We start from the raw sequence: 14,560 nt of genomic DNA on the forward strand, positions 1-14,560 counted from the left end.
TTCCTCCACATCTCATATCAATCTTATTATTACTTGCAAAATCACCACTCTAATATTTGTTTATTAATTGCTAAAATTATAACACCTCATATTATCTTAGAGATCCCACTCCAGTTTATTAGTTAATAAAATAAAAGACCCTCTTGTCTCATAAGCATGTTTTCATCTCTCTCCCTCCTTATGTTCCCCCCTCTTTAATTATGTGTGAGTGTGTGTATATATGTGTTTGTGTGTGTATACACATATATGTATACATATGAAGTTAAAATGTATATGTGTATATACACAACATACATATATACACACACAACCTGATCTTTTAGGCTTAAATTAAATTAATAGTTACCTATATAATTTATTAGCACAGTTATAAATGTTAGCCCAGAGATACAGATAATTACTATATTTTAGTGTTGAGAAAAATCACTGCCAGAGTTACCTCAAACTATAATTCTAAATGCAGATGACTTCTAAAACCTATCCCGCTTTTCAGTTCATTTAAGATACCAAGTCAAATTTCTTCTCAAGACTTCTTTTCAATCTCTTTGCAGGGAAAAAGTTAAAATAGTTTTCTCTAGAAAAGAAGCTCTTTAACTTCTTTCATTCCTCTCCCTCTTCCAGTTTCTTTCAAGCCATTGATTCTAATAGGCTTCTTATCAATGACTTCTCAAAGAATGACAGTTAAAACTTCCCCTTTCAATATTTTAAAGGCTGTCAAAGATATGGTGCCACTATCTATATTCTCTATGGAAGAGGCTGTTGATGCTAGTGTTATACGTATGTATACATATGTCTTTGTATCCCAAAAATCTAGCACAGGGCTTGGCACAAAAGTGTTTAATGAATCTTTTTTGATTGTTGGTTGATTGATACCAGTAACAGATCTAGTGTCATCTTGGGGCACATATCCAGGATGTGGCAGAGCGTCTCTCTCAAGACTTGTCAAACTTGATGGCTACTAACTACTTCTAGTGACTAATGTGAGGGCAAATGATACTATCAGAATGAAACTATAAAGAACTGGTAAAGTGCATGGTCAAGGAGCTGAAGATTTTGGAGCACAGGTGCTATTTTTGTTACTCATGCTAATTGAAGTAAGAGCTTCAGGAGAGGTGCAAATATGGTTGGTTAGAAAGTAATTAATTTGAGAATTGATTCTTGATTTCTGAGCCTCAGTTTAAAATACTGGAAACTGGACTTTTGGCTAATATTTGAGTGTACCTAAGAAGATAACAATGTATTATCCTAGAGTATTATCATTGTAATTTAAAATACTTTATATTGCAAAAGAAAGGTGAGAGAGTTGACTGCCTAAGTATATCTTATAAGTTTGATAGCATAGAGTAAATACCATGTAGGAAGAAAATGGCACATTGCATGGTGTTCTCCACCTATCCCTGATATTGGGGAAACTGAGGCTGGTGGATTACAAGCTCAGGAGCTCTAGGAATCCCAGAGCTAGAAGGGAACCTTATTTGCACATCAGCCTAGGGAGGCCTTGGTTGTTGGGACGGAAACACCCAGATGATCTTTAAGGAGAACTTAAGTAAGAATGTTTAGGTAGTAGCCCTAGCTCCTTATCCATGCCATTTAAGTACGCTTAGAAGGGCTAGAATTGCAGGGTGTGTAATTCTCAAGGGCCCAGAATTATGAATTGTTAGAAGTCAACTAGTTAACTCTGTGTGAGTTGGAAATAAAGGCTTTGATGAAGCCTGTATCATTGCAGCCTTGACCTCAGCCTTCCTCACTGTTACTCCTTTGTACTATAAAAGGGTGAAGGGAACTCCTGAATCCTTCTCTTATCCTTTTCCAACTTTTAAGTATGGAAAGGCACCTTAGGAAATAGTGTAGTTTCCTACCATTCATTTTTATGCCCCACTAATCTACCCTTCTGCTATATAATCATTCTTTTTACCTTCAAGATGACTGTGTATCACTTTTCTGAGTTGCCAAGGCTCTCCTGCTGTATCCTAGAGGGGCTCAGAGATGTAGTGGTAAAGCCAGGATATTCCTTTGTGGCATGGGAGGTATAGTATCTTTCTGGCCAGTTGCAGTTAAAGTATTGTTTTATATTGATGACACCCTTTTTCTTAATTTGAGGTAAGTATCTAGTCTCTTGAGAACCTAATAAGCACACCCAGACTTTGAGCCTAGTTGGGTTCTCTTTCTACATTTCTCACTTCCTCCCTATCTTGGCAATATTAATTATATGGTTCTTGGGAATAGGGAATGTCAGAAGTGAAATAGAGAGGAACCTGAAACTGACCCTTACACTGGGATATTTTTCTGGAACTATGACGTTCCCTCAGATACAGGACCTAGGAGGCTGACAGGACCTCCTCCTGGCCCCCCTTATTTATTTGGAGGCACTTGAGGGACCAACAGTATCTCAGTGCTTCCCTTTCTACCTCCCCTTCCATTTCTTCCCCTGAGAAGTAAAAACTTGAATGTTTTGTGTTTGACCCTGGAGGTTTGCAGAAGACAGCTCTGTGTACATGGAGGCAATGAGAAAACCACATCAGGCCAAAAACCCCAAACAAACTCAAGGAATTCTGAGCTGCAGTAGGGCTAAAGCCAATGGGGTATCTGCACATGACTACCTATGACCAATATGGTGAGCCTCTGGTAGCAGAGGTATGCCAGGCTCCCAACACTAGCAGCTGTCTGGCTTTGACTCTGCAGAACACTGTGCCCCTGGTGGCCCACGTCCTTGTTAGCTTCCTTTTGGAGGTTATCTTCCCCATTAAGTTGCAGGCTCCTTGAGGGCAGAGACTATTTCCTCATCACTTAGCACAGTGCCTTTCACAGAGTAGGCACTTCATAAATGTTTATTGAATTGAATTATTGAATTTAAAATGTTACTCATATGTAAGGTGAATTGGTGATCCTAATGCAGATAGGTGTGATAGAATCCATGACTTGAAGATGACTCTGGAAGGAACAGGATATTTAAAAAGATGAGCATTGTGTTTTTTTTTAACTTGGTCCAGATGTATAATTTCATTGGTCCAGGGGATCCCCAGTAGGAAACTCCCTATACCAACGTTGCCTTTCAACCTTTTTGTCACTTCTTAGAAAAGTTTTGGAGTGCTAAGAGTTTATATGATCTATATAAGGTCACATAGCCAACATGTCAGAGGTCAAACTCAAATTCAACCAAGTTTTCCTGATTCTGAGGCTACTTCTTTATCCCTTTTACAATGCTATCCATTGTATTATATATTGAGATATAACCATGTAAAGAAATCCAAGGTCTGGGATCAGGGAAGTATGGTGGATACTATTTGAATCAAGATAAGTAGTAGTAGAAAGAAGTGATACTTTCATAGATGTATATTATAAATCACTGAGGGAGACAGAGAAAATAGATGAAGAATTTGTATAACAGATAATAAGCATGATTAGAAGACATGATTTAGTAATGTTAAGAGACTTAAAGGACTTGGAACTCTACTTATCTTTCCTAAAAGCCAAGCTAATAATTTCCAGAATTGCCTTTAATAATAATTTTGTCCAGAGAGTAGAGGAAGAAACAATAGGAATTTCTGGGCCAGATTCTCTGTCTTTAAAACCTTTATTTTTTATTCATATTTTTATATCACTGTTAATTACTAATATATTCCTCCTTTTCCACATCCCTATCCCTTGTGACAAATTATGAAAAGAAACTAGGGAGAAACAGTTCATCAAAACTAATGAACATATTAATCATAGCTGAAGGTGTATGCAGTATTCTGAACTTGATTCTTACTAACAAGGAGACACTGGTTGCTGAAGTGAAAATGACAGAAATCTTGGAGGCACAGGAGATGACTGCTCCTTTCTAGGATTTGTTGTAGAGGAGAAGAAAGCTCAGCATAGTTTAATATGAACTCTATATTTTGGGAGAGTAGATTTCAAAGGGATCAAAGAAATGATATGTAGAATCTCGTGAAGAAAGAGCAGTCAAGAAATAAATTCTGAAGACACCAAGAGAAACAATTTTAATAAGGAAAAAACAGTATAGTTGTATAAAGAGTATGATAAGTGTATTTATCAGGCAATTCAGTGACTAACTGGTTTTTTAAAATGTACAAACAATAAAAAGAAAAGGAGGCAATAAAAGCTGAACACAGAAGTATAACCTAGGACTTGAAGAATAGTTTCAGGTTTCTGGACTAAAGTCCAGAAAAAAGTTTAGGCTCCTTAGCAATGTTAAGGCTGACAAAAAGTCTTGATTTCTTTTTTAAGGCTATATTAAGGAAAAAAAGGAGAATCAAAGAAAGGAATAAGACCATGGTTTCACATGTCTGAGAGGAGTCAGAATGGCTCTTTAACTTTTAATTTGTCTTATCTGCCAAGGAGTACAATTTTTGGGTGAGAAAAACAATAAAAGTAACTGGTTGGGAGTTGAAACCCAAGATAATAAGAGAGATCTTGGCTGTAATGGATGATTTTTAGATCAGTAGATTAGATGAATTGCACCCCAGGGTACTGAAAGAACTGGTGGATGTGATGGTTAAATTGTTGTGGAGAATCTTTGTAAGATTGTGGAGAGTGGGAGAGTGATGTGCAAATTTTAGGCTAGTGAGCTTAACATTGATTTCTGGCAAAATTCAAGAGCATAATGATAAAGGAGAGTGGTGATTGCAGAGAATCAGCATGGTTCATCAAGAGCAGCTTGTGCCTGATTTTTTTTCTCCTTGACAGTGTTACAGGAGTAGGAGATCAAGGGAATAGCTATAATTTGCCTATATTTTAGCAAAGTGTGACAAAAATCTCTTGTAATATTCTTGTGGGCAAATTGGAAGTTGTGGTCTAGAGAATTGTATAATTTGGAGTGTTTAGGACTGCTGAATGACTGGACCCAAAGATATTCATTAAGGATTCAGTGACAGTTTAGATGGAGGTCTCTAGTAATTGATCTTAATGGATCAATCAATGCTTAGGCTTTTGCTGTTCACATTTTTGTTAGTGATTTACATAAAGATAATGTAAGGCATACTTATTTTCAGATGACACAAAACTAGGAGGGTATTTAGTTAATCTATTGGATAAAAGTCAGGATCCAGTAAAATCTTGGCAGGCTAGAACTTTGGACTAAATCTAATATGATAAGATATAACAAGGACATGTAAGGTCTTATGCTTAGGTTCAAAAACTTGTTTTCACATACAGCCTATGGAGATGTGGTGAAATGGTTTATATATAAAAGTCATTGGGTTTCAGTTCAACAGACAGTACTTGCTATGTTTGAGGCCCTATGCTAGGTGATAGGGTTGCAAAGACAACAAAGTGCTCTCAAGGCACTTAAATACCATTAGAGGGCTAGATGTATGCATGTATGGTACAAGAAGAATGAAGAGATAGGGCACTAAAAACAGTGCTGGAGCTTGCCCATCAGGAAGGGCTTCAGAGAAGTAGTGATTCTTTAACTGAGCCTTGAATAAATGACAAGGATTCTGAAAGGATTCTGGATTGAGGTGAGTGTGCATTCTATGCAATTGCTTCTGTGAGTTCACAGAAGGACATGTTAAATTTGGGGATATAGTTAGTTGGGAAGGGGAATAGGTTGAAATAAGTTTGGAAAGATAATTTGGAGCCAGATTATAGAGGGCCTGATGTTATGCCTATTACTACTGGCTAAGGAGTTTGTGTTTTATTTTCTGAGTAATGTGGGAGACACTTAAGATTTTTGAACATGGCAGTGAAATAGGCTTGTGGTTTTCAAAAATTGTTTTGACAGCTATGTGGAGAGTAGATCAGAGAGGGATGAGACTAGAATCAGGATGACCAATTTGAAGACCACTACATGTAATTCAGAATAGAAGTGCTAAGGGTGTGAATCCTGCAGTAGTGATTTAGATATAATGGACAGATGTATGAAATGATATGGAGAATTAAATGAGAAAAGAGTTGAGGGAAAAGGGAAAAGGAGTCTGAGGTTCCATATCTGGGTGACTGGAAGGATAGTGATGAAAAAAATTAAAGGATAATGAAACAGAAAAGTGTCTTTTTAGTAGAGAATTAATACATAAAATATTTTTAAACATTTAATATTTAAAAATTTTAATCAATATTAGAAAATGATTTTAGCAAACATTAAAAAAGCAGTTAATACCCATACTATGCAAATTATTCTCAAAATAGAAAAAAACTACCAAACTTCCTTAATGAGAAAAAAATATGACCCTTATAACCAAACTAAGGCGAAAAAAACCCTGTAGACCAGTATCATTAATGAACAGGAGTAAAATTTTAAAAATAAAATCATAACAAAAAGATTGTAGCAATGAATAAAAAAGTATACGTTATGACCTAATTGGATTTAGAAGTGTAAGGATGGTTCATCATTGGAAAAAGAAAATTAACAACATTTAAATCAAAGACACCTGAAACCACATGATTATGTTACTAGATGCAAAACAAAAGCTTTTGAAAAAATATAACATTCATGTTTTAAAAAACCCCCAAAAGTCCCTAAAAGCATAGATGTAGAAGGCCCAAATTTTGACATAATAAAAAAGATGTATGTATTTATAGATATATGTATCTGCTTTGTCTCCAGGTCTTTTTGATAGAAAAAGTGCTGCTAAATGTGCTTTTAAAAAATCATAAATACCTAACAGTAAAAATATGTATATTTAAAACATATTAATATACCCCTTATTACACTAGGTATTTAACCTTTTCCAGCATGTTATACCCTCTGTAGCTTGCTATTTATTAACTTACCAGCCTTTGTCTTTGTTAATGCTGCAAGTTAAAAATTAAAAGTGACTAAGGAGTGTGATATCCTTTGTGATTTTTTTGTCTTATTAGCAGGAATTGAAATACGATGGCTAGATACTATTATTAGTTTTGGGGGTTTTGGTTTTTTGGTCTGGTCCTATAATTAGTGTGAAGAGCTCTTGTAAAAACTGCCTCTGCTCTCCTTTCAGTATATAATCTTAGTTACCTGGGACATGAAGAGCTTAAGTTCCTTTCCAGTATAAGTCACAGGGAAGATTCAGGACTCAGTTCTTCATGAGTAGGACAGCTATCTTAATTTAAAGCAATTTACTTGAATTATTTTTATCTTGGTTACTGGGAATTGGGAAACATCTTATTCAGAAATTTCTTATTCTGGTTGTTCACAAAATATTTCTTTACCGAGAAGGTCTCTGAATTACAACTCAACTAGCAGATAGGTTTTGTTGCTTATTCATATGGTGATCCCTTTGTCTTTGATTTCTAGGCTCTCATCAAGATGCTGTCTTCCCAATCTTTAGTGTTTGATGATGTTCAGTAGCCAAGAGTCATAATGTCCAACAGTGAAATTAAAACATACCCAACAACTTCCTCATTATACCATTTAGCTCTTCAGTCAAACTTAAACAAAAAGATCTTTACACTTATCCTTTCTCCTTCAATTTAGGCCAAATAATTCTTTTTACCTTGAAATTGTATTTATGCTTCCTGTTAGTTTACATAATTTGATGTCTGTCTTCCATGTTAGACTTCTCTAAACACTCACTCATTTTAAGATCATTTAGATTTCAAACATCTTGAAATATTTTCAGATTTTCATAAGTATTTAGTTTAGTAGATTGTAGAAAGTCATACTGTACTCTTTTTTGCCCAGAAAAGTATAGTTCTTAGTCAGTATTGGAAAGTATTTTCCTTTACAGTGTTATGCTTGTATAATTCTATTCACTTCATTCTACGTCAGTTTTTACTCTTTAGGATTCTTTGCATCTCTTTGGTCATTTATGGTACAGTAATATTATTTTTATATTCAGATCATAATTTGTTCAGCCATTCTCCAAATGATGAGCACTTCTTAGATTCTTTTTGCTTCTTCCCTTCTCCCTTTTAATTTCTTTCCTTTGGGGTCAGACAGGTTTATTTTTTCTTACATATGAGAACTCACAAAGATTAGTCTTTCAAACTTCAGACTCAGCACTTTAGCCATTGGTCACCTACCTGCCTGACTGTACATATAGTAGGTATAAAATAAATACTAATACTTTCTTTTCAGTATAATATAGTGGGTGAAGCACTTACTCTAGAGTCAGAGGACTTATCAGTCTTGTCAGTCCTTAGCACAATGGCTGACACTTAGTAGACACTTAGGAAATGCTAGTTGATGAACTGAAAGACTGACCTTAGGCAAGTCACTTAACTTCTCTGGGCCTCAGTTTTCCTTTCTGTAAAATGAGGTGATTGGAGTAGGTGAATTTTGAGGTTCCTTCTAGCCCTGAATTTATGGGTTGTTCTGATCATTATCTAAATACAGGAGTATCCTGGAAATATTGAGAAGTATGGAAACTTTCCCAGTTGGAAACTTCCACTCACCTTTCCTTTTGCATTTTAGCTAAAGCACAGCCATGCCTGATGCTCACCACCAACACAGGTGGCTTCTTGGCATTCTGCCCCTGATAACTTTCTGCCACTATCATCCATTTGGAGTTTCTCCAAATAAAGCACCCCTGAACTCTGGTGCCCCTCCAGTAGTGTCTTCAGTATAGCCTATTCTCATTTGATTCGAGAGTAAATACCACTTTCCTTTCTCCTTTCTCTGGAGCTTTGGTTTTTCTGCTGGAAGATGAGGTAGTTCCACTACCTGAGCTACCTGAAATAACCTGAGCCCTTTTAGCTCTCACAGTTCATGGTTTCCATTATTGTTGTGATTGTAATCAATGTGAAATTGTTGTGGTTTAGGCTCTGAACTGTTGGAGTTACTCTGCCCACCCAGGGATGCCAAAAAGTGTTGAGGTTTCACGATTTGTTGTGGTGGAACCATCTCAAAGAATTCAGAGTCAGACCACCTCTAATCCAAATATGGGCATTTATTGAGATTGACACCTCTCATGAAGCAGGCTAAATTCGCTTCAGAAGAAGAAAGATGAATTTTTATGGGGCAAAGATGCAATTACATAAGAAATTATGAGTATTAAAAAGGCAGGAGGGGTTTGTTAAGAGATTAAATAATAGGAAAAGGGTCCCAGCCTCAGTGAAACTGTGCATATGACCTACAATGCATATAGAAAAATCCATTTAAGGGTGTATGTATATATGATAATAATATTATAATAAGCCTCTACGTCATGAGTTCACTCTAGGTCAGTTCTTTACTATTACTGTGCAGGTACTTAGGCAAAGTCCCTTCCATTGTTTTGGACTCCATTTTCTCCTTGGGCATCCTGGTGGTCCTGCTTCTGATTGGTGGAGTATTGTGGTCCTGTCTGAGACTAGAAGGATGTGGTTGTGGTTGAATGCGTGGACACACCTGTTGTTTTTGTGAGAAATATGAGGAATGGGTCTGTTGGCAGTGGCTAGCTAGAGGCAGTGGCTGGGATCCCATCACATGGACACGCCTCCTGTTTTGTGAGAAATATGAGTTCATGGACACACCTGTTGTCCTAGTGAACAGTGAGGCATATATGAAGAAGTTAGGATATGGAGTGTGTGTGTGTGTGTGTGTAGTGGAGGGGTGATTGGCTAGGTAGGTGCAGTGGGTCTGCTGTTCAGTGGGGCTTTTAAGGAAGTTAGAATGTTAGGGCTGGGGGCAGCTTTATTAGGATTCCATTCAAATGATTCTGATACAAACTGCAAATAGGAAAATCACTAGTACATGATCTCATAATCCAGCTTGACACATTTGTAAAAAGGTCATTTTATAAGGGCTGGGAAGAACCTTACAAGTCATTTACTCTAATACCCTCATTTTACTGAGGAAAAGACTGAGAGAAGTGACTTTTTTTTTTTTTGATGAAATATTGCTACTGCCTTCTCTAAACCCTTCTTTAACTTTATTGGGCAGAGATATACTCACAGTGCTGCTAATTGACGAAATGGATAGAGCCCTGGGCTTGGAATCAGGAAGATTCTTCTTTCTGAGTTCAAATCTGATCTCAGACACTTATTAGCAGTGTTATCTCCACAAGTCACTTAACCCAGTTTGCCTCAGTTTCCTCATCTGTAAAACAAGCTGGAGAAGGAAATGACAAACCACTCCAATATCTTTGTCAAGAAACCCCAAATAAGATCAAGAAGAGGCAGACTCAACTAAACAATAACAACAGCAAAAATACTCAAGACCCAAATAACTTTTTTATTTTGGAGATAAATGGAATGAATTTTCCACTTTAAAATGTGAAAAAATGTATGCTAAAGTGTTAACTTAAATGAGTTGAAAGTTCAGTGGGTTGGAGGCCCACATAGGGGAGATGGTGGCCATTTTAAAGGCCAATTCTTTGTTTTTCATTCTTCTAATTTATCTTCTAAGAAGGATGACTGGACTTGGAATGAACCTATTCATTATGAAAGGAAGTAAATTGTAGAATTTAACATGTATATATACATAAGAAATAAATATAAGAGATTAATTGGGTTTCATTGGAATTCAATTCAGAATATTCCCTATCCCCCTTTGACAAGGTTCTTATCTTATCTCTCCTTTGGGAAAACTTGCCTCTAGGGAAGGAGAAGGGTGTTCCATGTTTGTCTAACTCTTCTGACTTTATTTTGCTCTTCATTTATCTTTTAGTCTCTTAAATTTTTTTCATTCAGGCTTATATAAGGAGAATAAGCATATTAAATGTCTTTTACTGGCTACCTAGGTTTCTGCCATGCCGAAATATGCACTTAAATCTTTTGATAATGGAATGTAGCTATGAAATGTTACAAACATTTTCTACACAAAATGCACTTAATATGAAGTTAACAATTTCTGTTGTCATCCAGTAACTTTTTTCTAAAGTTATCCTGCTAAGGGACAACACATAAGTTGTTACATTCCTAAGAGCTAGAGACAATGCCTGGATATTTTTTTGTATTGGACTTGCTACTTCATTAATAGGGAGCTTAGGGTGAATAAACTTCCTCTCTACCATTGTTTATGAGCACCTGCTCTGTAATGTTTGTTCTTTAGGAGTTTCCTGGGCACTGCTATGTGATAGACCCAGTAACTTAGAAGATTTGAACCCAGGTCTTCCTAACTTAGAAAGTCACCTCTATCCATTCTGTTATGGCTGCCTCTTGCTTTTGTCTATTATAGACAATAAATTTTTGATAGTTTGTTTATTGATAAAAAAATAAGCAAAATGAGGGAGTTGAGCTAAATATTCTTTAGGTCTCTGCTTGCTTGAAATGTGTATTCCTTTGCTTTAAGAAGAAAAAACAGGAGACTTGAATATTTGAAAGGATTTAAGTATTCCTATACACTTCTTTCACAAGCAGCCATGCAAACTAAAGAGGGTTTTCCTAAATTTAGTCGAAACCTTGGCAAGGAAATTATTTTAATGGTTTTTAAGAAAATCAGTCTGGTGATTTGGATTGATCAGTAGCTATATTTATGATAGTTTTACTTTAAAAATGAGGAAAAGAATACAAAGATGCTAAATTGTCATTCTTTTTTTCTGTATAGATAAAGAAGAAAAATAGAAAGAAGAAAAAGAAGAAGGATCAACATCTTCTTTCAGAGGAGCTGGGCTCTCTGTCCCTGTCTCATTCAGCCTTACCTAGCCTGAGTTCTCTTCCAAGCCTTGGACTGATGGATAATAAAACTTCCCTACAAGAAAGTCAAGTTCGGGAGGATGGTTTAACTCAGACCCTGATTGATTGTAGTGATGTTCAAACTGGAAGTAACCAAATCTCATCTCCTTTAGGTGTTGAGAGTCACAGCAACAGTCATTTTGGTATAGAGTCAGAGGAGGGTGGAACCAAAGAAAAGGTTATTTCAGGTATAGGTGCTCCAGTGGAAAAGATGGAAGTTGATATACATCCTGAGAGTAGTCAGTCAGTCAGAAGACTAGAAGGAGTCAATGAGAAAGAAAATCATAGCCCTGTTGATTTAGTCAAGACTCTGGGACCTGTTTCCACAGAAGGGAAGGATATAGAATTACCTAAGGTGAAAGATGCCACTTGGGGGTCTTTCCCTGAACTGACTTCATGTAAAGTCAAGGACACTGATCCTTTACACACAGATCCTAGTCAGAAGGTCCCTCTACCAGAATCAAAAGTGGACATTCCTAATCAAAGGAAAAGAAAAGAAACATCTAAGCCACAAACAAGTGCCTCACCTCCCAGAGTAAGTTGTTTTGTTAAGTGATGACCTGTGGTTTGGAATTGCAAACCCATTCTGCTTCTGATGGGCAGTAGGATTTTACTGTTACTAAACTCATTGACCCAAATTATCTCTGTTTCATTTTGCTACCCTGGGTCTGATGTTTGGGGCTTTATTTTTTCTAGGAAGCTAAAATTAAGTCAACTGATCAAGTAAAGGGATCAGGAAAAGAAGTTAAAAATAAGAATCAAGAATCAAAGAAGCAGCTAGCAAATGAACCAGCTACCAGAGTAAGTTTTCCAGTAAAGCTTCTGGTAACTATCAAGTTTTGGTGATTTTTAGGGAACTTTCCTTGATTAATTTCCCATCTCTATGCTTCATATCCCTTTATTTTCATTTCTTGATATGTTGTTTTGTAGTTGTTCTGAAGCAGTTTCATGTTCATTTTTTCTTTCAACAAACATTATTATGTGAAATAATATATAATATAAAATTTAGATATAAAATAAAAATAATAAAACCCTTTTCCCATCATAGTCTCTCCATTGTCACTTTTTCCACATTGTCACATTCTTGCCCACACCAAGGACACTTCCCTTGTTGCAAAGAAATGCACTTAAGTAAAACCAGTCAATCAGACTGGTATCTGAGGCAGTATCTGAGAACATGTGAACCACATTCCTTATATATAGCTTATCATCTTAATGCTAAGATGAGGGATGCATACTTAAACATCAGTCTTCTGAAGTTATAGTTGACCATTAATAATGGTAATGATTCTAATATCTTTCAGTATTGTTTTCCTTTATTGAGATTATTATGTAAATTGTATTCCTGTCAGCAAATATTATAAAATGCCTGCTATTTTACTCCATTGTGCTACACTGAGGGTGATTTGTTTATCAGTTCAGTTTCCCTAAATTATTTCTGAGCTACTCTGCCAGAACAGTAACATGTGGTTTCTTTTGTGTCTAGCCATGCTTGTAATGGTTGTGTATATTGTAGGCAGCCAAGTCAAGTCAAGTAGCATTAATTAAGTGCCTGCTCTGTGCCAGCCACTGGGCTAAGTACTGGAGATGCAAAGAAAGACAAAACTAAGCCCCTGGCTCATAGTCTAATAGGGAAGACAACAAACAAATGACTGTGTACAAACAAGATATATCCTGGGAAAGGCTCCTTGCAAAAGGTGAGAGTTTAGCTGAGGCTTGAAGAAAGCCAAGGAGAACTTCTTGGGTTTGGAGAGGAGAAAGAGTTCTAGCCATGGGGGACAGTGAAAAATGCACAGAGACCGGAGGAGTACTTAAATGATTGTTGATTTACTGCTTTAGACTATCCATGCAATTATTTAATTATAGAAAGATTTAATTATAGAAATTCTGCATAGCTACTTAAGTTTTGCCTTTTTGTTTGGCATGAAGTGAATTTTCAAGACATAACTTGGGTGCTCAGATTTTTCTTGTCTTTGCTGTGATTTTCCTAAACTTTTCTATTTTTTTCCCCCAAAGACCTTAGAACCATTCAACTTCTTTGGCACTTTAATTCCATTTCACTTTTCTAAAATAAAACAATAAGCCATTCTGGAAGTGATTTGAAAAATAACATAGCATTTCTAAACCAAAAATACAAACAATACAAATACAAACCTCAAAAAAAAGAAAAAAAAAGTAAAACAAATGAAAAAGTAAAAAAAAAACAAGTTCCAGAATATCAGTAGAATAGTAGATTGAAACGTCAAAAAGCAAAGCATTATTATATTATTGTTGAGGTGCATCAATGAATTGTTTCTTGGACTGGAGGAGGGAATCTATGACTGCTTTAACAACAAAGACAAACAGGATTTCCCTAATGTAAAAAAATGAATGATTTTTGTCTTGGCACATAGGATTGTGTATTTGTTTTTAAAGTAAGTGAAGATCTTGGCAGTTCCTGCGGAATGGACCAAAGAATCCCTCCAAATAACATGGGGCTTGTATTGAGTTAAACTCTACTATTCTTCCCACTAAAGCAGATTTCTTCTGTTATCTCATACTAAGTATTACATTTCAAGATTTGTTTATGTGTTCTAGAAAGTTGAAACGCAGGAGAAACCTACCAATCAAATGAAGAGAATAGAGGAAAAAGATAAAAATAAGCCTAAAGATATGAAAAAGCAAGAACAGCTTCCTGCAAGTTGTGCTGATTCTGCTTCATGTCTGGAATCTTCAAAGGAACAAAGAATCCAGACTGCCAATGAAAAGGAATTAAAGACCAGGTAAAAGTGAAAACAAAACTTTGACCATTAACAACATCCCTTGCACAGGTAGGTTTCCCAGATGAATCTTCCCAAAGTACACGTGGCACAGTTGCCAGTTTTGATGTTCTCATTTGCCTGTTTCCACCTTTGATACAAAAAAAAAGTTGATGAGTTAGAAGGAACCCCAGAAATCAACTTGTGTCTATAAGTCCAGCCTTTGCTTGGAAACTTTTACTGAGAGAAAATGCACTCTTGTGTCCTGAGGCAGTCATATCGTCCATTGTTAGTTTTGACCTCCA

At 36.1% G+C, this 14,560-nt stretch overlaps 1 protein-coding gene across 4 annotated transcripts in view; it reads left to right on the top strand.

Moving 5' to 3' along the window:
* RNF213 (ring finger protein 213) overlaps window positions 1–14,560 on the top strand; it is a 162,195-nt gene that overhangs the window by 11,820 nt on the left and 135,815 nt on the right. For all 4 annotated transcript variants that reach the window (XM_072645241.1, XM_072645243.1, XM_072645244.1 and 1 more), the window contains 3 exons: window positions 11,390–12,052; window positions 12,214–12,318; window positions 14,095–14,279. In XM_072645241.1, coding sequence (XP_072501342.1) covers window positions 11,390–12,052; window positions 12,214–12,318; window positions 14,095–14,279 — 953 coding nt within the window. The remainder of the gene's footprint in view (window positions 1–11,389; window positions 12,053–12,213; window positions 12,319–14,094; window positions 14,280–14,560) is intronic.

Source organism: Notamacropus eugenii, chromosome 2 (genome assembly GCF_028372415.1).
Source record: "Notamacropus eugenii isolate mMacEug1 chromosome 2, mMacEug1.pri_v2, whole genome shotgun sequence".
NCBI lineage: Eukaryota > Metazoa > Chordata > Mammalia > Diprotodontia > Macropodidae > Notamacropus > Notamacropus eugenii.